We start from the raw sequence: 25,294 nt of genomic DNA, 5'->3' as shown, positions 1-25,294 counted from the left end.
TTCTGCTCACTGCATGTACTCTGTCTTTCTTTCTTTAATGAACACAAACAGACCAATTTAATCCTAAAGGAGTTTGTATGTGGTTTCAGGAATTCTGGTTTGTTTTAGTTCACTGAATCTACTCTTTATCACTCATTTGGGGAACTAGTATTAAATGAAAATGAATGGTTGCCACACAGACTGCTTGGAGAGACCTCTCTCCAGAGGGTTTTATAGTCTGGGGAAGCTTGTTGCAAGATATCCCTGGTGGTTCATAATTATTCCTATTCTTATATCTGCTGGGCTAGGAGTGGGTTTTTGTTATTTGGAGAAAAGGCAAAGCAATAACTTAGAGGATCAGTTCACTCCAATCGGGGGTCCCGCAAAGACTGAGAGGAACTTCATTCGTATGCACTTCCCTGTCAATGATTCTGGACAGTTTTCTGCACCACGGTTGTATACAGAGGGCTCATTTGCCTCTCTCATCGTTGTAAACTCATCAAACAATATTCTGAATAAGAGTGCTTTTGAGGAGCTGCAGAAGCTGGACAGAGCAGTGAAGGGCTTGAGCGTGACACTGTCAGAGTCCAAATTCAGCTTCCAGCAGCTGTGTGCCCAAGTCGACAGCTCCACCTGTCTTCCAGCCAACCCTTTGCTGGCCTTTACGCTGAACAAAACAGGGAAAATTGATATAACTTATCCCATGTTCCAGAATAGAACGTTCCTGGGCAGGTACCTCGGTGGTGTAAAACTGGGCCCAGCAAACACCGTTCAGACAGCCCAAGCCCTCAGGTTGGTGTATTACCTGAGAGAGGGCAATGACCAGGACCGGGACAACAGCCTGCAGTGGCTCAACCACTTTATCAAAACCATCCCTGAGGAAATAGACAAATTGCAGCTAAAATACATACAGGTAAATACAAGTAAACTCAATGTGCTTGGTTTTATGTGATGGATCCTTATGTAGTAGATGCTATGAATAGTAGTGAAAAGAGAGCAGAGATGTTAAGATAATTCTAAGGTAAGTAACAGGTATGACACAGGCAATCATGGGGCTTAAAGAAGGATTCCAAAATATTGTTTTCTTACTGTAATTATCCAATGTATTGCAGATTGCACAGTTAAAACAATAAATCAAGAACCACAATTAGTATATTGAACACTGTGTCAACAAAATTAGTTGTACAGTGCTTTAACAATCATTATGTGTTTAAAGGGCATGGTATATTTAACCCTACTTTAAAATGTATACGTGTCCAACCTCCCACAATTGGCATGGGGCAGGTAATGGGGGGACAGCAGTTATACATCTGGAGCAGACATGTTAAAACATTTTGTAGTTTTTCACTTTTTAGTTACAATCTCTCCCAAATGGTAATAAAAAATATAAAGACTTTACAACAAGTATCTATACATATTAAGCATTTTGGGGAAGTAGTCTGAGTTGCTTGAAAAGTAGTGGTATTGTGTCTGATTTTAAAAGACATTCTAAACTTATGAAATACTAATCCAAGGTCTTTTGACATTACATTTAAAAAAAAAATTTGGAATGCTATAAATTCAGAAAGGGAGAGTCTCACAATAAATGATATATTCTGTTTAAGTAAAATAGAACTTCTGCCACCTATTTTTAACCAGAGAGGTGTATGCCACATTAGACCTAGCTAATTTTTTTAAGGAAAATAAAATGGGGTATGTGACCCATGGGGATGAAGAATTTGATACACCCAATAAAATATGTGGATTGGGTAAATTCTCCTATTTACACACCTTTCCACCTAATCGCAAGGTGTTGCACACAAAACAAAACTGCAGCAAAGTACCCAATACTTTGTTGTCCATGTACACAGTATGAAGGCAAATTTGCAGCAAGTGCATCTGCTTACTGTATGCTGGTAGGTGTACTTGTTGGTATCTAAATGCACAGAATAAAATATATGTTTTATCCAAAATGTTTCCATGTCTTAGCATTCCGATGCATTTTATGAGGTTCATCATTCTTTTTACTAATGTAATGCCTCTTTGTCAATGCTCAGTATTTAATGACGATGGGCTTCACTAAGATATATACTGTACAGTATATATTTGTTTTATGTCATCCTTTAGGAAATAAAATGACGAGTGAATATTCTACAGGCATGTGCAGGTCCGTTTACTGGGGGTGCTAAGCCTGGGTGCATCCTACAGCTCATTCACTTAATGCTTTAAGATCTAGTTTTGGTTAAACAGGTAAACCTGGTTGATAGCATCAGGTAAGAATGACAACATTTCAATATTCTTTTAACTAACATTTTTTTTGTAGGTTTATTACTCCACATCTATTTCGTTACAAAAGGAGTTTGAAGGAAATACAAAAACAGTGATTCCCCTCTTTTCGATCACCTACTTTGTGACCATATCCTTCGCTATTGTGTCTTGTATGAGGTGAGATAACTTTTGAATTCCACTTCTATGTTTATAGACTGCATAATGCTCGCACGTGTTCGTTGCTTCGATTTTTAAGGTATATAGTTTAGATATAACAAGCAGTTTTTGTTTAGCCACACTGTCAGAGAAAGAAAAATGCTTACACTCGTGTTTTCAATGTACCAACCTCAGAGTCATTATAATGTGTTGTGAAAAGAAATAACTCAAAGGGGCTATGCATTAAGCAGTGATAAGTCGTTTTAAGAGCGCAAAGTGCTCTTAGAACGTGAAGTTCCGCCGAGCGCTATTCCCTAAGCCGCGCAAACAAGCACTTTGCGCTCTAAAACTGACTTTTTCTTGACATTTTTTCAAAGTCCAACTTAGCTCGTACGATGAGCTGTTTGCGCTGAATCCTGCCCTTCTGCGGAATTCAATAACCAATGCAAACTGATCGTACGTGAAAATTGCGCTGAATAAAGCTCACCAGCTAAAGGCTGGTGATAAAAAAAGCTGGACTTAGAAAAAATTCTTTGTTTACATTTTTGCAGGCGCAACACCCATACAACAGGCCGGTGGGTGTCCCCGGCTGACCCCGCTGGGGTCCGGGGGTCCCCAGCTCACCAAGCGGGGGTCCCCACGGCCGTCCCGGGGTCCCGAGGGAGTCCTGGGGTACCCGCGGGCCTGCGGTACCAATGTTGCACCTCCAAAAATAATAAACAATATTTATAACTAAATACACCCCCCTAACACATACTATACAGTAATGGGCAAAATGACTATTATCCACATATGGATAATAATGCATTTGCCCATTTTAAATACATATAAATTACAATAAATACAGTAAAAACATATGACACTTACCTTTTACAGGCACCCACGATGAAGGCCGTCTTCATCCTCATCTTCATCCTGCCCATGCCCCTCCGGTGCTGCAAAACATGCACAACAATCACAATAGCCAATGTAATGTCCCCTAACCCCTTAATCACCATAGCGGTTATTAACCGCTACAGTCATTAAGGGGTTCACCCACCCTCACCCACCACTCGGGAGGCCTACATACCCTCCCCCACTAACCCCCCACCCCGTGAGGCCTAACCACCCTCACCCACTACCCAGCCAGGCCTACCCATATACCCTTGGGGCCAATACCCCCTCTCCCCACCCCCAGTACCCACAAATAAAAACAATACACAGCCCCACAATAAACATCATTCTATTTATTAAATACATAACCCACCCTGTGGGCCCTGTGCACCCCCATAAATATATGATTTATTCTTTTACATACAGGGTTCATACCCCAGGCCCACGTGAGTCCCCGGTGGGCCTGACGGGTCACCTCACAGACCTACAGGTTACCAGCAACTTGTTTCATACAGGGTCTGGAGGCCTGTTGGTGGGTCCCGCCAGGTGGTCTCCGCGGGTCACCGTGGGCCACAATTTGGTTCCCACGGTAGGCTCACGGATGTCTGGGGGCCCCGGGTCAGACCCACAGGTGTCTGAGGGGCCTCGGGTGGTTCCCACAGGGGTCTGGGGATCCACGGGTGGGCACTACGGTTCCGCAGTGCCCCCACAGATGTGGGGCCACCGGTTCTTCCCCGCACACTACGGGTCCGCGGTGCCCCCACCGGTTCGTCCCCGCAGGTGTCCCCCGTGGACCACGCAGCATGGTACCCGTGAGATACCCGAGGATACCGCAGGTGATCTCCAGAGGTCTCTCGCAGACCTGAGGAACCAACCCTGTATGTAAAAAAAATAAACCTGACCTATACATTCAATTCATCAATCCCCCCCCCCCCAACACATACAGTACAATAATGTGCCAAATAACTATTATCCAGATATGGATAATAGATTATTTGCCCATTATTAAACACATTAACTAGCATAATAACATAAATAAAGTTCTACTGACCTCATCAATAAGAAGCCCCGTCACCAGCAAAATCCTTGTCCTCCGTTGCCAACAAAATACATAGCCAATACATTGCAATTACATTCATATATCAATTAACCCCTTAATCACCTTATCGGATAATAACCGCAAAGGTAATTAAGGGGTTAAGCCACCCTGGGGGGGAGAGAGAGAGTGAGAGAGAGAGAGAGAGAGAGAGAGAGAGAGAGAGAGAGAGAGAGAGAGAGACACACACACACACACGATGAACCAATATACAAATAAATGTAGAAGGGTTATCCAAAACATGCACAACTACAAATACCACTTCTCCATACAGACACAGTACAATAAAATCATATTTCCTCAAAAAATCCAATCTCATCTTCCAATCAAAAGCCTCAAATGCCAATCAAAACATTGCATTTACATTGTGTACATGATGTACACTCTCTATGCACCATGTACACTCTGGAATATGTTATTGTTAACATTGATTTACAAACAAAATACCAATACATCCAAACAAGTATACTATTTAAATCAATCAAGTCACCATAAATCAATTAGCATTCATTAATCAAATCACTAAACAATTTAAATTCCATCCATAACAGTTAAACAATTAACTATTTCAATCGTTAAACCGAACAAGTTACCATCAGACAAAATATAAGTACCAATAAGAATACAATATACAAAAGCAAGCCTCACCCTGACCTAAAGTACACCATACAAGACCAAAAATTACATCTATCTAATTCTAAAATACATTACACACACATTTATGCATACCAGCATAGCCAAAATCATTTTAACCACAGCAATACAAGCATTTCCTACCAAACCATTTCTTACCCTGTATGTATATATCGATCTAGACATACATATATACATACATACAGTGGCAAGAAATGGTCTCTAATAAAATAAAAAAACACATGTAAAAAAACAAAAAAAATTGAACAAGTTAAATGAAATACATTTCTTTTGTTCACTTACCATTACTTGACCGACTCACGACTCCCGTTGAACAGCTTACTCTCGAACCAATCCACGCACAGGAACCCATAAAATAATAAACCATAAAATAATAAACAATAAAATAATAAACCAAAACAATCCACGGTTTTCTATTTGTAATCCATCTTCATCTGTATTCTTCTTTCTTGTATCTTCTTCCGCTCTCTTCCGGGGTCTTCGTTTCTTCTTCGGCCACGCCCTGGTCTTCTTTTTCTTCCGGAGGTCCTTCCTCCTCGGCGTCTGCCTTCAAAATGAGACAACATAGGCTTTTATAGGGCTATGATGTCACATTTTCGTCATATGGTTCCCACGGCCCTGATTGGGCCGTGAAAACCATCTGCTTTGGCCGAGAAAAAAAAAATGATGACGTCATTTAAAGGCAATGAAAGCACAGCCAATCAGAATGTCTGTGCTTCAATTGCCTTTAAGATAACGTCATGAAAAGAAAGATGGCCGGCCTCACTTGGTACGGTAGCCAATCAGAGCGTGGGAAATACATCCCAACTCTGATTGGCTCTAGTACCATGTGACAGGCTTTCAATGACGTCACATCCGTTCTCCCCCAAGCCTCTGTCACATGGTCTACTAGAGCCAGAGTTGGGATGTATTTCCCACGCTCTGATTGGCTACCGTACCATGTGAGGCCGGCCATCTTTCTTTTCATGACGTCATCTTAAAGGCAATTGAAGCACAGCCACTCTGATTGGCTGTGCTTACATTGCCTTTAAATGAAGTCATCATTTTTTTTTTCTCGGCCAAAGCACATGGTTTTCACGGCCCAATCAGGGCCGTGGGAACCATATTACGAAAATGTGACTTCGCAGGCCTATAAAAGCCTATGTCGTCTCATTTTGAAGGCAGACGCCGAGGAGGAAGGACCTCCGGAAGAAAAAGAAGACCAGGGCGTGGCCGAAGAAGAGAAGAAGAACCCGGAAGAGAGCGTAAGAAGATACAAGAAAGAAGAATACAGATGAAGATGGATTACAAATAGAAGACCCGTGGATTGTTTTGGTTTATTATTTTATTGTTTGTTATTTTATGGTTTATTATTTTATGGGTTCCTGTGCGTGGATTGGTTCGAGAGTAAGCTGTTCAACGGGAGTCGGTGAGTGGGTCAAGTAATGGTAAGTGAACAAAAGAAATGTATTTTATTTAACTTGTTCAATTTTTTTTGTTTTTTTACATATGTTTTTTTTTTTAGAGATCATTTCTTGCCACTGTATGTATGTATGTATGTATGTCTAGATCGATATATACATACAGGGTAAGAAAGGGTTTGGTAGGAAATGCTTGTATTGCTGTGTTTAAAATGATTTTGGCTATGCTGCTATGCATAAATGTGTGTCTAATGTATTTTAGAATTAGATAGATGTAATTTTTGGTCTTGTATGGTGTACTTTAGGTCAGGGCGAGGCTTGCTTTTGTATATTGTATTCTTTTTGGTACTTATATTTTGTCTGATGGTAACTTGTTCGGTTTAACGATTGAAATAGTTAATTGTTTAATTGTTATGAATGGAATTTAAATTGTTTAGAGATTTGATTAATGAATGCTAATTGATTTATGGTGACTTGATTGGTTTAAATAGTATACTTGTTTGGATGTATTTGTATTTTGTTTGGAATATGTTATTGTTAACATTGATTTGTAGAGTGTCCATGGTGCATAGATTGTATGCATCATGTATACAATGTAAATGCAATGTTTTGATTGGCATTTGAGGATTTTGATTGGAAGATGAGATTGGATTTTTTGAGAAAATATGATTTTATTGTACTGTGTCTGTATGGAGAAGTGGTATTTGTAGTTGTGCATGTTTTTGATAACCCTTCTACATTTATTTGTATATTGGTTCATCGTGTGTCTGTCTGTCTGTCTGTCTGTCTGTCTCTCTCTCTCATATATATATATATTTGTTTATATATATATAGTTGCATGATGAAGCCATTGTATCAAATGAATGGGTGAAGGGTGGTTATCGGGCCAGGGTGGCTTAACCCCTTAATTGCCTCTGCAGTTATTATCCGATAAGGTGATTAAGGGGTTAATTGATATCTGAATGTAATTGCAATGTATTGGTTATGTATTTTGTTGGCAACGGAGGACAAGGATTTTGCTGGCGACGGGGGCTTCTTATTGATGAGGTCAGAAGAACTTTATTTATGTTATTATGCTAGTTAATGTGTTTAATAATGGGCAAATAATCTATTATCTATATCTGGATAATAGTTATTTGGCACATTATTGTACTGTATGTGTTGGGGGGAGGGGGATTGATGTATTGAATGTATAGGTCAGGTTTATTTTTTTTACATACAGGTTTGGTTCCTCAGGTCTGCGAGAGACCTCTGGAGACCACCTGCGGTATCCTCGGGTACCTCACGGGTACCAGGCTGCGTGGTCCATGGGGGACACCTGCGGGGAAGAACTGGTGGCCCCACATCTGTGGGGGCACCGCGGACACGTAGGGACCACCGTGGGTCGCCAGACCCCCGTGGGAACCACCCGAGGCCCCTCAGACACCTGTGGGTCTGATCCAGGGCTCCCGGACATCTGCGGGCCTACCGTGGGGACCCAATTGTGGCCCGCGGTGACCACCTGCGCCTGGCGGGACCCACCAACAGGCCTCCAGACCCTGTATGAAACAAGTTGCTGGTAGCCTGTAGGTCTGTGAGGTGACCCGTCAGGCCCACCGGGGACAGACGTGGGCCTGGGGTATGAACCCTGTATGTAAAAGAATAAAACATGTATTTATGGGGGGGCAAAATGGGTGGGTTATGTATTTAATAAATAAAATGATGTTTATTGTGGGGCTGTGTATTGTTTTTATTGTGGGTACTGGGGGCGGGGAGAGGGGGTATTGGCCCCAAGGGTATGTGGGTAGGCCTCCCGGCTGGGTAGTGGGTGAGGGGGGTTAGGCCTCACGGGGTGGGGGGTTAGTGGGGGAGGGTATGTAGGCCTCCCAAGTGGTGGGTGAGGGTGGGTTAACCCCTTAATGACTGTAGCGGTTAATAACCGCTATGGTGATTAAGGGGTTAGGGAACATTACATTGGCTATTGTGATTGTTGTGCATGTTGTGCAGCACCGGAGGGGCATGGGCAGGATGAAGATGAGGATGAAGACGGCCTTCATCGTGGGTGCCTGTAAAAGGTAAGTGTCATATGTTTTTACTGTATTTATTGTAATTTATATGTATTTAAAATGGGCAAATGCATTATTATCCATATGTGGATAATAGTCATTTTGCCCATTACAGTACTGTAGGTGTTAGGGGGCGGGGGGGATGTGTGTTGTATATTGCTATGTTTATTGGGGGCAATTGTCCCCAATAAACATGCTAATGTGCCTTAACCCCTTCATTGCCTTAGCGGCTATCCGCTAAGGTAATGAAGCTGCATTAATGTAAATTTTAATAATAGTGTGCAGGAGCAGGGGGTCCCCTGAGCTGAACCGCATTGATTTCTGCCTCAGAGACCCCCTGCTTCCCGAGTTACAGGCCCCGGTTTGGGGCATCGGTGCCAGTGTGGACGCCATCTTTATAGAGCCCACGTCGCGTCTTGGACGCTATAAAGTTGGCGGCGATATTAGCCTCCAATGCCCCATACCGGGGCTTGTAACTCGGGAAGCAGGGGGTCTCTGAGGCAGAAATGAATGCGGTTCAGCTCAGGGGACCCCCTGCTCCGGCACACTATTATTAAAAATACATTAAAGCTGCTTCATTACCATAGCGGATAGCCGCTACGGTAATGAATTATTATTTTTTGTTATGTTTATTTTAATACTAGTGTAAATGTGCAGGGGGTCTCCTGAGCTGAACCGCATTGGTTTCAGCCTCGGGGACCCCCTACTTCAGGAGATATAGGCCCCTTTATGGGGTGCCGGTATCCCCTGCAGAATTTAAATGTCCTGGTCACGTGACGCGGGAGCTTTAAAGTGCAGGGGATACCGGCACCCCATAACGGGGCCTATATCTCCTGAAGTAGGGTGTCCTCGGACCTGAAACCAATGCGGTTCAGGTCCTGAGACCCCCTGCTCATGTACACTATTATTAAAATGTATTTATTTAGTGTACGATCGCCTGTAACAGCCTTGCATGGAGATGGCAAATCTCCATGCAAATGTAACATGCGGCTTTTTTTCCTATCAGGTAGCGTACGGGAACTTTAAGTGCTATAGCAGAGGGAAAAAAGCTTGCACGCACGATAAGCCAGTTTTGGGCACGTCTGATAGGAAATGGGCTCAGGGCCTTAGTGAATCGCGCCGCCGGCTTCATTTTTTATCGGACATGATCATTTTTTTCAGGCCAGCGCGAAAGCTCGGAGCTTAGTGCATAGCCCCCAAAGAGTGATATATGTATTTTTTGTTCTTCAGATTGGACAGTGTTAGAAACAAAGTTTGGGTTGCAACATTTGGAGTATTGTCAGCTGGATTAGCTATACTGAGCAGTTTTGGGCTGTTATTATTCTGTCGGGTACCGTTTGTGATAACAGTTGCAAATGCACCATTTCTTATTTTGGGTAAGTAAACCATTTTTTATTTCACCATCAATTTATAATTGCTAAATTAACATCACAAAGCGATGCATCCCAGATATATTCCAATGTATTAAATACATATCATAATGAATTACAGTAGTTAATACCAAAATAATTAAAAGTATATTTTGTGTCTATGTACTCCAAGAAAAAAATCTCAACTTGTATATACTGTTCAGCTCTCAACTTTACATATTCCTGCTAAATTAATATAGCCAGGACTGGTTTCTGGCTACCAGTCTGCCCTTCTCCTGGCAGTAAGCCCTGGTAAGAGCAGGTCTGTCAGGACTAATCCTGAGTTTTCCCCACTCCCAGCAGCTTCTGTGAGTCACGGGGGAGGTGGTGCGACTAGGCCTATGTGTCCAATCAGGGATTCAGACCTTGTTCCTGCTTTTCTTGTACTTAAGATGCTGCACCACCAAAGTTAGTCAGTTGTCTCTACCCTTGAGACAGGTTCTCAACCAGAAGTGCGGATTGGCTGTGCGCTTACTTCCTTCTTCCCTTGGGGAGTTAAGAGTGAGACCATACCCCTGGCTCTAATAGGGAGTCAGGGAAGAGCAAGGACTACTGTAGGGGCCCTGTACCTGCAGTGGAGATCCAGGGTACATCCTGAAGGTGAATCCCCAAGAACTGCTGTAACCACTCTGTGAGCTGTGTATGCTGACCATCTGCTGTGTGTACAATCAAGTGTGATTCTGTTCCAATATACCTTCTTGCCTGAGATTGCAATCTATCAGGGGGAGGGGAAAGTAAGTTCTCCTGCAGGGATTATCTCCACAGCGCTGGGGCCTGCAAGAGATGGAGTCACTATCACAGTGAGTACGAATCAGTTACTACCTCAGAAGCCTGCTCTGTTCTCCCCTACAACAACGCGGGAAGCTCAGATCTACTGTGAGCCTGCACATATGCACCACACCGTGTAGCAGTGAAATCTCCCAGAGGGGGCGAACATGTGTTACATTTGGAGGCACTGCTGAGTGCCATCAGGACAGGCTTTCAGTGAATAAAACTGAAAGATAATCAGGTACGCTTTCAGAGCAAGTGCTGAAAGAAGGAGGGAGGCTAGGTGTAGCCAGGGGGAGTAGAAACCTCACAAAGAATGACCTAGATGGCCCTATCGGGTGAATGGTCTGGAGACATAAGGCAATTGCTGTTCGAAGTTGCCCTGAGGCGGGTAGTCGGGATGACTAGGGGGTGCCCTGGTTAACTTAGTTCAAGGGACCTCTGGATAGGATCTGCGATACTGGCAGCCAAAAGGGGAAGCGTAAGAGTTCTGCACAAGGAAGAGCCCAGAGTACTACTAGTCAGTAGTCAGACTGGAACCACAGAGTACTTGTACTGGACTGGACTGCAATTGTTACAGTGTACTACAGAAAGAGTTTTGCCTAGCCTGGGGTATATTCATGTCCCACTGGTCAGAGACTACTATGTGCTGCAGATGTACCAGGAGAGCGGGCTCCCTACAAAGTCGTGGGGGTCGTGCTTCACGACTTCACTTTATTATACTTAAAATGGTGACTGACCAGCATAGGAGTGCATCACGTGGACTGTGCAAGCTAAAATGGTGGTTCCCGCCGAACTGGGAGACCGCATGGACAGTTTGCAGAAAGTTGCAGGCTTTCCTCTGCAAAACCTGTGTGGGACTCGGCGCAATAGCAGGGGCCGCGTCTACCTACTCTGTGACTGGCTCAGAGTGGAGCTGAAGTCACGCCTTGCTACTGTGTGCCCCTCCTCTAAACTCCACCAGAGGGAGGGGGCACAGTGAGCACCAACCAGAGAGCTCTCTCTACACTGAGGGAGGACCCGGATGTGAGCTGCCACACCCTCAGTTCCTCGGAGCTGGCTAACAAGACAGAGCTCTTTTACCAGTGCTTCTGCTCAAAGTCGCCCAAAGAAATTGCAGTATGGCTGAATGCCGTTTGACCCCGTATCAACTTCCAGGAGGCTTCCTGGTAGTGGAGATAGCCGGCTAAGAATTTCTGCAGTGTCTGTGCTCACAATTCAGGACACCCGGAGGTGAACCGAGTACTACGGCTCGCTGTATGCAGCGCAGAACCTACTTCCTATGGCCGTTAGTACCGCTCATCGCTATCAGTGCCCAGCCGGAAGGCTCCAGAGCTACACTGATCGAGGTGGACGGCCTCGACGCTGCGACCACCAAGGGCCCGTGTGCCCTAACAGACACTCCAAGGGGTCCGTGCGCCCCAGTTCCTGAGGCTGGAACCCAAAGACCACCGGACAAGGTGACAGTCCTTGGAGAGACCAGATAATGTCCCCTGGCGGAATCGGAGCCGGAAGGCTTCAGAACCATTGCCCCCAGTGCAGTTGAAGTGCTGCAGAACCTCTCCCCGAAAGAGCCGTCCCTACCACCATCACCCGATGATGACGACAGCCTCTCATCAGTGATGATGCGCCAACCGGCGGATCACCAACGGGCTGTTGTGGAAAGAGAGACACCTACCTGCGAAGTAGAGAGGCAGAGTCCAGAGGTCACGAGACAGCAAGCGCTGGTGCGGCCTGAACTGCGAAGAAGCCCATGGCCGTGGAGGCTCCCAGTGCTGTCAAGGAGGTACCTGCGGCTGTTCCTGATGACCGGACGAACAGCGGAGCGGTGAGGAACCATCCCCTTACTTCGTGCAGGCAGCGACGTAGGAATTCGGAGATGTAGCCTTGCCAGGTGCCTACTTCCGTACGGAGGACCACACTGACATTCCGATACCACGCCCTGCAGATGACTTACTTCCGGTGCGGGACTTGGACCTGTACCGAGATCCCGCGATGTCTCCTCCAGATGACGTCACTTCCGAGGCGACCGTTAAAGCGGACCAGGACTGTGCTGTGACCGCTCTGGTGATTACTGCCCTCCCTAGGGAAGACATGGAGTATTATATGCACGAGTTACGGGCCGAGGAAAGAGGAAGCCTGTGAACCCAGGGTCTAAGAAGGCCGCAACTGGTCATGGCCTAGCCAGGCTCAAGGACTTTGCCCCAGACACTGTTGCTACCAAGGCCCCAGTCCCAAGCCCCATTGCCACTGCCATTGTCCCTGTCCCATCTAGTTCGGGTTCCCGACTTAGTCACCATGGGTCAGAAGAAAATCCCCAAACCATCTACTGACAACAGGGACTGGTTGGAATCAGATGAAGGGTCAGAGGGGGAAATTCTTGCCTCCAGTAGGATTCCGGTAAAGAACCCCACTTCATATCGGGAAATGTTTAAGGGAAAATCTATTAGCTCTCCTTCCTATCCTTCTGGGACTTCTGGTGTGTCCTCTAAAATAGATACACGAGATGAGTCCGCTTCCTCCTTAGTGTTCCAATGCACAACACGTAAGTGGTTGGATCCCCTATTCCAAGGGTACTCGGTGCCCATGAAACGCACTCGATTTGTGTTGATCGATGGGGAAACGGTTGACCACTGGTGGGATGAGGGAACATTTACCACAAAGGAGGTAGCAGAAGCTTAGGAAAAGGGTTAGAGAAATACAGTTAGGTATTGTAACGCCTGCCGGACCCTCCATACTATACCAGGAGGTAGCCACAGAAGAACCTACATACTGGGTTTTACCAGGAAAGGCTCAGGGCAAGAAACTGACCAAGCTTAGTAGAGCAGATAGAGCAATAGTGTCCAGATACAGGCAGTCTCATGGGTATGTGTACCCTTATGTTACCGAGCCTATTATGAGGAAGATCAAGGCTAATAGAGAGTCTTGGCTCAGAGAAGCTGCCATTGACTATTTGAGTTTTAAAAGTAGTTTTTCTTCCTATAAAACTGAAGAAAGGGTGTGTTATCTCATGAGGACCTGGAGTGTAGGCCGTGGGATCTTTATGGATCGAGTAGAATACCGACCTGAGAACGGTCAAGTCAGGGTCTACTTTGTCCAAGTGGCAGACCATAAGAGTAGGATAGTAAAGATCAACGTTAGTGTATAAAGATATTAAAGAAACCTGACCCCAGGCATTACAATTAAAAAGGGATTCTTCATGTTGGAAATAATCCATGTTATTGTTCTTATCACCATTCCAATGTGGGTGGGTAGAAAACCTGCGTGTGCATATGACGGTATTATTAACTATATACCATTGTTAGTGGTTGTTAATGTCATGTGTACTATTGTTCCAGGTTACTCACGTGCCGGATGGACCCGTAAATTTGGCTCCAAGTGGGAACCATTGGATTTCACCAGAGGGAGAATGTAGCCAGTGCAGGTTTCTGGCTATCAGTCTGCCCTTCTCCTGGCAGTAAGCCCTGGTAAGCGCAGGCCTGCCAGGACTAATCCTGGGTTTTCCACACCCCCAGCAGCTTCCGTGAGTCACAGGGGACGTGGTGCGACTAGGCCTATGTGTCCAATCAGGGACTAAGACCTGGTTCCTGCTTTTCTTGTACTTAAGGGGCTGCACTACCAAAGTTAGTCAGTTGTCTCTACCCTTGAGAGAGACAGGTTCTCATCCAGAAGTGCGGTTGGCTGTGCACTTACTGCCTTCTCCCCTTGGGGAGTTAGGAGTGAGACCATACCTCTGACTCTAATAGGGAGTCAGGGAAAAGCAAGGACTGCTGTGGGGGCCCTGCACCCGCAGTGGAGGTCCAGGGAACAACCTGAGGGTGAAGCCCCAAGAACTGCTGTAACCACAGTGTGAGCTGTGTATGTTGACCATCTGCAGTGTAAGAATAAAGTGTGATCATGTTCCAATATACCTTCCTGCCTGAGACTGCAATCTATCAGGGGGAGGGGAAGTGAGTTCTCCTACAGGGATTGTCTCCACATCCCTGGGGCCTAGAAGAGATGGAGGCGCTGTCACCATGAGTACGAATCAGTTACTACCCCAGAAGCCTGTTCTGTTCTCCCCTACAACAATGCGGGAAGCTCAAATCTACTGTGAGCCAGAAGGTATGCACCACCCCATGTAGCAGGAAAATCTGGGGGTAGAGGGGGTGGATGGGGGAGGAGTGTAACATGTGTTACATGTGATTCTAAAGATAATGTAAATATAACAATAACCCCTCCTAAATAACTTGAATCTGTATATGGAAATGAATGTAAAAGAACTATATACCTTTTTTTCAGTGTTCTTTGCAATCTGTTAAAAAGAGCTGGGGTTGGAGTGTGGCCTGGAGTCAGTCCAGATGGTCGCATATTAGACTCGCTCCATCTCCGGGAAGAGATTCAGCCGTAAATGACATAACCAGCTAATACTTCCCCCCCCCCCCCCAAAAAAAACCTCAGCTACATTAGTTATTACCTCTGGTACATAAATACGCCCCTGAGAACAGTTAACACTCTGGTGCAAACATTTGCAGTGCCTATAAACTCTAAGACCCAGGGCCACCGGTCCAGACGCCTGCAGGATCAACCGGGAAGAAATGTATTAACGTTAGCTGAATGCTTTGCGTCATAGCCATAACTACCCAACCTATAACATATTGCATATAAAATATAAACCCAAACTGCATATCAATATCTGCGGCAAACATTGTCTTAATACTTAAAAAAGACAAAGATCTCACTAGCTGCTCCAGTTATCCCCCTACCTCCCTCATAAAAGCGGATATAAAGATTTACGCCAAGATCCTAGCTAAACGTCGAAATGTGGCCATGCCCCTTCTGGTCCATCATAACCAGGAGGGGTTTTATCCCCTCCAGACATGCCCCAAATAATGTTAGAAAGACTGTCAATCAAATCCATAGAGCTAATTCAGCGGGGACACAACCATGCTTTTCTCGCTTGATGCAGAGAAAGCTTTCGACAGGCTAGACTGGGAGTACTTATTCCGAGTTTTACAAAGCTTTGGAATCACAGGTACATTTCTCACCAGAATTAAAGGTCTGTACCAATCCACAAATGAAAAAGATCAAATGCTCCAAGATGTCTTTTGAGACTGTCTATATAGCTAATGACACAAGACAGGGATGTTCCCTTTCTGCCCTCTTATTTTCCCTCTCGATTGAGGCGCTTGTGGCTTCCATAAGATGGAATCCGAACATTTCAGGTATTTTACTAGGTAATAGAGAATATAAAGAGTCCCTTTTTGCGATGATGTTCTGCTATCTCTGGGTCACTTGAACAATTTGGAGCGATCTCTGTCTTTAAAATTATTCAATCAAAATATATTGCCCTTAACATCAACCTTCCCAAAAGCCTAATCAAATTGCTATCTATCAACTTTATTATAAAATATTATAAAAAATCTGCTCAATATAGATGTGGAATCAGATCAAAGTAACCTAGTTAGCATCAGGCGCCCATTGGAGTGGTTCCCTCCCTCTTCGTAATGAGGTGTCTTGTGAGATTTTCAGGAGCACCAAAGCAGGCTATCTGTTGCTGCTTCTGCGAGGCTGAGTCCCCAGTGCGTTCTGTGACACTTGCGCCTGGCGGGGGGGAGGGGGCGGCGCATGCACAGCGCTAACCGCGATCTGCGGTCTTCAGGAGAGAGGGAAGCTTGCGACGGGAGGGGGCATGGTCGGGTATTTGCGGGGGCGTGGCCATTACGTCACGCGGCTGGTTCACCCTCATTGGGTGAACAGCCGGTGGGGGCGTGGCCACGTCTCCATCGCAAGCTTTGAACTCAATTTGATTGAGTTGTAAAAAACCTTGCAGCACGGCGCGGCTGCACCTTCAGCGTGACGGTATCTACTGGGCCCAGCCCCATTGAGGGGCGGTGCTTACACGCACAGCGCATGCCGCGCCGTGCGCACAGGCATTTACTGGGACCGCAGCCTTAGAGTAGACTCGGAGACGCTGATGACTTCAGCGAACGTTCCAACATACTGTACTATTCCTGTTAGCACTTTGTCAAGGGAGATCCCGCCTGTACAGATAAGTATTTATACCCCCTCTGTGGGGGATGGGGAGGTCATATTAACCATGTGTAGTACAGCTCCAGGACAGCCAAATTTGACCCGAGTTAAATACTCTGTGTTTATGTTCCCAATGTTCCAAAATGAAGAGTCAGAGGACGAATAATACATAGTGAGATAGATGAATTGTTGGCGGTCACTGCGTAGATAGGAACTCAGCCACGGATGAAGGTTAAAATCAGCTTTATTCAGACATGGTGCTGGACATCACAGAGACTCCTATCCTCTGACGCGTTTCGTTCCGTTAGGAACTTTATCAAAGAGTAAATGGAATCTCTTCACACAGATCTTAAATAGGCAGGTCCCCCTCCACTATTGGCTGAGAATTTGATTAGCACAGTGGGAAGCACTTAGTTAATCACTGATTAAAAGTGAAGCCTCATGTGGAGAAGAACCTTGCCTAACAAAAGGGTAACTGTGAATACACAAAACACAAAACAAATAATGACAAACTACGATATACAAAAAAATTAATAAAATTATTAAAAACAACTTCATGTAATGTGCAGCAACCTAAATATAAAATATATATATTATAATAAGTAGCACTTAGAATTCATGATAGGAGTAAGTGGAGAGAAACCTTGTATGTTAAACATTTTGATATACATTCAATACCACATTACATATATCAAAAATAATAAAGTGAATGCATGAACGACATTGTAAATAATTGTAATATGAGTCATAATAAAATTACATCGAGACTCTTTACAAAGAGTCTCGATGTAATTTTATTATGACTCATATTACATACAAGGTTTAACATACAAGGTTTCTCTCCACTTACTCCTATCATGAATTCTAAGTGCTACTGATTATAATATATATATTTTATATTTAGGTTGCTGCACATTACATGAAGTTGTTTTTAATAATTTTATTAATTTTTTTGTATATTGTAGTTTGTCATTATTTGTTTTGTGTTTTGTGTATTCACAGTATACCCTTTTGTTAGCAAGGTTCTTCTCCACATGAGGCTTCACTTTTAATCAGTGATTAACTAAGTGCTTCCCACTGTGCTAATCAAATTCTCAGCCAATAGTGGAGGGGGACCTGCCTATTTAAGATCTGTGTGAAGAGATTCCATTTACTCTTTGATAAAGTTCCTAACGGAACGAAACGCGTCAGAGGATAGGAGTCTCTGTGATGTCCAGCACCATGTCTGAATAAAGCTGATTTTAACCTTCATCCGTGGCTGAGTTCCTATCTACGCAGTGACCGCCAACAATTCATCTATCTCACTATTCTACATTCCTGGCTGGAGCACGCAAGCGATCCCCTGCTCTACAGGACGTCCGTCACTGGACCACCTCCCTCTGCAGTTGCGGGGCTTGCTGGTGCACGTGACACGTCGTTGGAATCCTTCCCGGAGCAAGCAGGTCGGCGACAGCGGTGACGTCATACTGAAGCGCAGCCACTGTGGAGCTGAGACCGGGAAATCACCGAGGGAGCAGTGAAGACACCAGGCGGGTAAGGGCAGCAGGTTTCGGTTGGTTGTTATGTGAGTACAGGAGGGGAGTTTTCAAACGGCTTCTCATCCTGTCTCTACACTAGCTCCTGCACAACTGGCCCCCCTCCTAGGTACTTAGTCTGCCTGTTCGTTCCTTCCTTCATACCCTAATGCATATTTGAATTTTTCAATTGCAGTGGGATCGTTTTTTCCTTTGTTTCACATACACATCTGAGGTTGCTTACAAATATTAACCCATATCAAGCCACACACATTCTATAGAGCACCGGACACTATGGGGTTCATTCCCCTTATTCTATAGACGAATAATCCATAGACAGGAAGCTCATTTCAATTGTAATCTAAGTCAGTGTAAATTTGGGTGAAATTAGCCCAGATCTCATTTTTTAGAGGTTAAGTTAGTATGTTGAGATAATAGTCCTCATTGGTAATGTTTAGTTGGATTTAACAATTTAATCCTTGTGATGACAATTATAGAAAATGGGGGAGAAAATCTACTAAAATGTAGTGATATCATACGCCTTTAGGAGAGAGGATGAGGCGGAGCATCTGCCCGATGAGAAGGTAACAGACCGGGACTACAAATGTACTCTTTGATAAAGCGCGGTTAGCTGTGCGAAACGCGTAAGTGTGTTAATGTTGCTTCCTATGCCAATAAAGCCTTTGTAGTGATTTCAGTAGTCCCGGTCTGTTACCTTCTCATCGGGCAGATGCTCCGCCTCCTCCTCTCTTGTATCCGGTGACCCATATCGGTGGGAGCACGCCGAAGCTGCCAGACGTCCACCCACAACATAACAGTGAGTTTTCCTACAAGGATTTACCTTGGCTGCTCAATTTACACCTACCTCGTGCTAGAGGTTTTGGGTGATGCCATAAAACTGTGAGGTTTAAGTGTCGGCGGGGGACATCACGAACTGACAGCTGTGGTGATTGTGGATTTTATTTGCATAGCTGTACGCAGCTTTCATTTTGCCGGTGTTTTTTTTATTACGCCACTAGGGGGCGTGGGGCTCCTTTCTTCTCTACAAGTCATACGCCTTTAGTACAGCTCTACCTTAGATGTAACTTACTGCTGGTAATATGTATACCTACAGATAGTCATACAATGTGAGACATTAGTGTAATATATTGTTAGAGAAATTAAGAAAACAAAAAAACTTTGTTATGGCAATTAGGATCAAGGGTCTGGAGACGATAGATCCATTTTGTTTCACGTTGTAACACGTACATAGAAAAGTATATATTGCTTTTAGATTCATTTCCACATACAGATTCACGTTATTTAGGAGGGGTCGTTGTTATATTCACATTATCTTTAGAATCACAGAACTTAGACACCATTAGGTGTGTACTGTGGGATTTTCCCATTAGAATTAATATCTAGAAACAGTTTAGAGTGCATGTAATTGAGGTCTTTGATTCTGTCCCTCTTTGGATAGAATGCTTCTTCTTTCTGTGCTATTATACCTATCCCTTAATGCACCAAAGTGCTATAACTAAATAGATTGAGTGAGTAGTCTCTCGGTGCTGGAAGTTCATTGCCGACAGATCATGTACAGTATTCCACAGGAAAGGGGAAAGGAAGCGAGAGGTATAATGGGGATGAGGCTGGAGTGATTGGCAGTGTGTGGTGAAAAGATGACTTTGGGGTAGGATGTGTGGGTGTGAAAGGATTGGAACAGTACAGTATGTGGATACAGCCCGGATTAGGGGATATGTCACTACATAGTAGGAGTAATAGTAAGGAGAGGAAGAGATAGTAGGAGGGGAAGTTGCTGGATGTTTTTTGAAGTATCTGGATGTGATGTGAGACTCAGACGGCTGCAAAATGAAGGAGTGGCAGTAAAGAACAGGATATTAGGAATGAGGGTTTAGAGGAGAAAGTGTGGGAGCTAGGGGCAAAAGTGCAAATAAGAGCACGTACTGTATGTAAATAAGGAAGAGAAAGGTAACAATAGTCTAAAACTGAGATTGGGCTGCAGTCATAATTTAACATGAAGTTGTAGTGTTTATGGTCCCGGGTGTTGGTAGTTGTAGTGCACAAGCAGCTGCGAACGGCAGCAAAGATATGCACCCTTTTGCTACTGCCTTAGGCAGGCCAGGGTGTTTATGAGAGAGAGAGGCTTGAGGTGGAATATGATTCAGCTGTGCTGGGATTCTGCTGTGACATCCATAGACCAATAAACCTGCTAGCTGAGAGAATGATGATATCCAGCAGTTTGTGTTTTTCCTGAGCCTTTAGCCCGTTGCACGCTGGTCGGCTGGTCCGGACGGAGGGGGTGCAGAACTTGGGGGTCTCTTATCTCAGGGCTTGCCACCATAGCCAGAGCCCGGATGTTAAAAGAGGAAGAGGCTAGAGATGAAAATATATAGGATGAGATATGAATAATATTTAATATGTGTAAAGTATGTGTAGACTATCCTACAAATGCATGGTTTTTTTTCTGTCATCTGACCTATTGTGCACTACATCAAAATGCCCTATATTTTCAGACTATTGCAGTGTCCTAATATGAAACCTTTTCATCTCATTGATTCCTTAACAATTATTTTTTTTGTGAAACGGTAACTGTTGCCACGTATTTTGCAGATGACATTCGGATAACTTGTTATGAGTATTTTTCAATTTTCCACAAACGTATGTCTTTTTTCCTTCTCCAGGAGTTGGGGTTGATGACATGTTCATTATGATCTCTTGTTGGCAGCAAACAAAAGTGAAAAGTACCCTTGAAGAACGGATGGCTGATACTTACAAAGAGGCAGCAGTGTCCATTACTATTACTACTCTTACTGATGTGTTAGCTTTCTACATAGGCATAATGACTCCTTTCCCATCTGTTCAGTCATTTTGCATCTACACTGGTACCACTCTTGTATTTTGTTATATATACTGTATTACCTTCTTTGGTGCTGTACTGGCTCTTAATGGCAAACGTGAAAATGACAATAGACATTGGCTGATCTGCACGAAAGTGAAAAGCATCGAGAAGCCTGAACATTGCACTGCATACAATGCATGCTGTGTTGGTGGATCATTTGACACATTAAGTGGTACAGAAACTGAGCATCCTATGAATATATTCTTTTATAAATATTATGGGCCCTTTATCACAAAGCCTTTGACAAAGTTACTTGTGTTGGTCTTATATCTTGCATATCTTGTTAGTAGTATTTATGGGTGTGTTCAGATAAAAGAGGGCATAGATGTGCGTAATCTGGCAAATGATGATTCATACTTAAATCAGTATTATAATGAAGAAGAATTATATTTTTCAGAGTATGGCCCTAGGGTTATGGTTATTGCAACTAATAAAACAGACTACTGGGAATTAAAGACCCATGCTGAAATTGAGAACTGTATGCAGAAATTAGAAAGTAATCGCTATGTTAAAAAGGAATATTCTGTGTCATGGTTGAGAACATATGAGATGATATCTAAAGCATCAAATATAAATATAACCAATAAAGACAATTTTATGAAAAATGTAAGCATAATATATAAACATTTTTCACATTTAAGACAAGATATTGAGGGAAATGAAAGTGAAATAAAAGCTTCTCGTTTCTTCATTCAGACAGTTAATTTAACAACTGCTGTTGATGAGAAAAACATGTTGAGACAATTACGAGAAATAGCTGCTAACTGCAATATTCCATTAATGGTTTATCACCCAACATTTATTTACTTTGATCAATATGTAGTAATAATTCAAAATACTATTCAAAATCTAATTGTGGCTACTGTTGTTATGCTGGTTATCTCATTGTTGTTAATTCCAAACCCATTATGTTCCTTGTGGGTGACCTTTGCAATTGTGTCCATTATTGTCGGTGTTACAGGTTTTATGACTTATTGGAAAGTTAATTTAGATTCCATATCAATGATCAATCTTATTATTTGCATTGGGTTCTCCGTTGATTTTTCAGCTCATATTGCTTATGCATATGTTTCCAATAAGAAACCTAATGCAAATGAGAGGGTGATTGATGCTTTGCGCTCTCTTGGTTACCCCATTTTTCAGGGGGCCCTATCGACAATCTTGGGAATTGTAGCTCTTTCTGTAGCAGCGAGTTACATCTTCAGAACATTTTTTAAGATCATGTTCTTTGTCATTGTATTTGGGGCACTCCATGGACTGGTTTTTATTCCTGTGTTCTTGACCATGCTAGGAGCTCCTCTACTACAAGGTAGCAGTAAAGTAAAAAACCCTAAAATTAAAGAAAGAAACACAAATACATTGAAAGCAACAGTATTATTCAGGGGAAACCCAGTATGTTATGAAAACCAGATCAGGATAATGGATCCTGTGCCCTATGTAACAAATATAGAGACTGTGTGTAAGAAGTGCGGTTACAGGGCTTGGCAGATTAGTTGGGTCTCTGTGTTTCCTGCAGAAGAACAGTCTCTGCCAGGATATGCTGATACTATACCCAATGTAATAAATACACAGACAGTGTGTAGAAATTGCTCTTACAGAAGTTGTCAAAGTAGTGTTGTCTCTGTGTTTCCTCCAGTGGATGAATTGGGGAATAATAGTGACCACAAGAACAAATCAATGGAATATAGGAGAAGAATGATGCAGCTTTACTTGGAAGGTAAAATTGATCCAGATTGTCCATGATTCTGTATTTTATATCAGTGTAGCACAGTGCTAAATATGCACACCAAGAGCGACAAATATATTAATTAAATATTAGAGAAGACAAAATATGAGTTGCAACCAATACTAGCAGGAAACAATGTGACCTTCAGTTATGGACATACATTACTTACTTTCCCTATCATTTGGGCTATGTACCAAAGCCTCCAACGCTGTGAAACTAGCACAAGTACAGTAGCAGCAAAAAGCAATGAGCTGCTTTTTGTTGATACATATATTAATGTGAGTATTGCCCAAGTTGTTAAGTTGAGAAATGTTGATAAATAACCCTCTTTGTCTGTTATTAAGAGATCAGACTGCTATGATCAAAGGCAGCGGCTTCTCCTACAGTGTTATTTAAAAAAACAAAAAAAAAAAACAATTTGAGACAGAGTAGATTAAATGAGTTTAACCTCTACAGTTCCGGGGATCCGGTGGCACTAGAGCACCAGGAGTGGTCATGTGATGCGGCTTGTCCCCAGATACAGGAAGTGGAGGGAGTTCCTCTTCTGTTTTGATTGGGCTGGCCTCTCCATTGGAGCGGTCTGTCCGATCGGCCCCTAAACAAATTAGCAAGTGCCCCTGACGACCTGTTAACCTAATTAGGACACTCTAAAGGTTAAATAAATAGTGACACCGTGTTTGATTTCCAGGTATTCTAAGCCTGTTAAACACAGTGAGAAACTCTTTGCACTTCATTTTACAGAGGATTCAACCATATTTAAAATTGAAAGGGAAGGCGATTTCCGAACATAAATCCCTTTTACAGAAAATAGCCATTGTAGCTTTAAGCCTGCAAATAAAAAGTAATAGCACTTTTGGTTTGTAAATGTACTTCATTTTCCATGTATTGCGATTTTGTAACGTGCTACCTGTTAGCGCACAAATTATACATACCTACAAGTAGTTGTTCTCATAAACAATAGTATAATCACACGTTAATCACTGCTTAGAGGCACTAGCCATCGCCCCATGATCTCAACTAAATGACTTAGGACTTCACTAGTGAGGCTTATCAGAGTAATATGGTTTAAAAAAATCTCATTTATATGGTGACCTCCCATAATTTGTTTTGATAAAATATAAATAGATATTGTGACATAGTCCCAGGATATAAGGCAGTTTCTATCCTATTTAGATGTGAAAGTGCAGCCGCAATGTAAATCTGATCCATCCCACAGCTTCACCGTTGCTGAAGCTGGTGGATGAGAAATCCAGACCAGAGTTCACAGTTGCTCTTATTTCTCTTACCTGCCCTCCTGATTGAGGAAGCAGGTACTTAAAGCAGTTTGCCTTCTGCCTCTCTCTCTCTCCTAGAACCTGGGCCTGCGCCCAGCAGCTAAACAGGGGAGGACCTTCCCCCTGCCAGGTAACAAAAGCCTTCATTCTTATCCCTATTAGAATTCTGTGTCCTATTATGAACGCTGTGTAGTTGGAAAGTGGATGAGCTTCCCGACCTTAAAAAGAGAAATCCTGAAGTCTAGTCAGAGCTCAGTTGAGCAGGATTATTATTTGATTTTTCACTTTTTCACTGGGAGAAGGAGTGTCTCAGTGAGTAACGACACTGACTGTCACAGAGTTTGAAGCAGGGGAGCCTGGTTCAATTCCCGGTGTAGGCTCCTTGTGACCTTGGGCAAGTCACTTTATCTCCCTGTGCCTCAGGCACCAAAAAACATAGATTGTAAGCTGCATGGGGGAGGGACCTGTGCCTGCAAAACGTCTCTGTAAAGCGCTACGTAAAACTAGCAGAGCTATACAAGAACATGCTATTATTATTATTATTAGTGTTTCAGTCCCGTGCAGAGACTAACAAAGCAAGCAGAAGCCTATGTAACTCAATGTATATTAGTCAAAGTGTTGCAGTCCCACTGCTTGGATGAATAAAGCAGACAGAATGTGCTATGTGTCCTATGTGATTACCATAAAAGACTGTGTCATAAAGAGCCCGGACCAATGACAGAGCAAGCTGAGGGAGCCGTTTATCACAATATATATGTCTATGTGTGTTCATTTGCAGTCTTATCAAAATGAGTGTGTTACTACTGAAATGAGTGATATACATTGTTTTATAATAGCTTTATTTCATATAGTGCCTTTCTCCCAATGGGACTCAGCGCTTCACATTACAGTATAGCGCGCGGTACGCAGCACATAGGATCTTACAATCTGTTTTTGGTGCCTGAGGCATAGGAAAATAAAGTGGCTTACCCAATTTAACAAGGAGCTGACACCGGTCAGTGCCTTTACTTACTGAGCTACAGCACCCCTGTATTCCAACTTGCATTGCTCGACCTCTAAGCTTGTCACATACATGAGACATACACATTAATAAAGGTTTTTTTATTAGCGCGTTATTATATAATGGCAGTATGACCGTATTTATCAGTTTATGCAAAGTATAAATTAGTCACAAAGTGGTATCAGTTTTTGTTCTGTATAAACCTTTGACAATTAATAAAGCATGCATGAAGTGTTGTGATA

General features: G+C 43.3%; 1 protein-coding gene across 1 annotated transcript; it reads left to right on the top strand.

Annotated features, from left to right (window-relative positions):
* Positions 1-25,294, top strand: LOC142487779 (patched domain-containing protein 3-like). Its single transcript, XM_075587652.1, has 4 exons — positions 1-892; positions 2,282-2,403; positions 9,681-9,826; positions 20,835-25,294. The coding sequence occupies exons 1-4, from the start codon at positions 155-157 to the stop codon at positions 22,793-22,795; spliced, it is 2,967 nt and encodes a 988-aa protein (XP_075443767.1). The 5' UTR covers positions 1-154; the 3' UTR covers positions 22,796-25,294.

The sequence above is a fragment of the Ascaphus truei genome, chromosome 2, assembly GCF_040206685.1.
Source record: "Ascaphus truei isolate aAscTru1 chromosome 2, aAscTru1.hap1, whole genome shotgun sequence".
NCBI lineage: Eukaryota > Metazoa > Chordata > Amphibia > Anura > Ascaphidae > Ascaphus > Ascaphus truei.
Note: the sequence above shows the minus strand (reverse complement) of the source record. Positions and strands in the feature narration are given on the sequence as shown.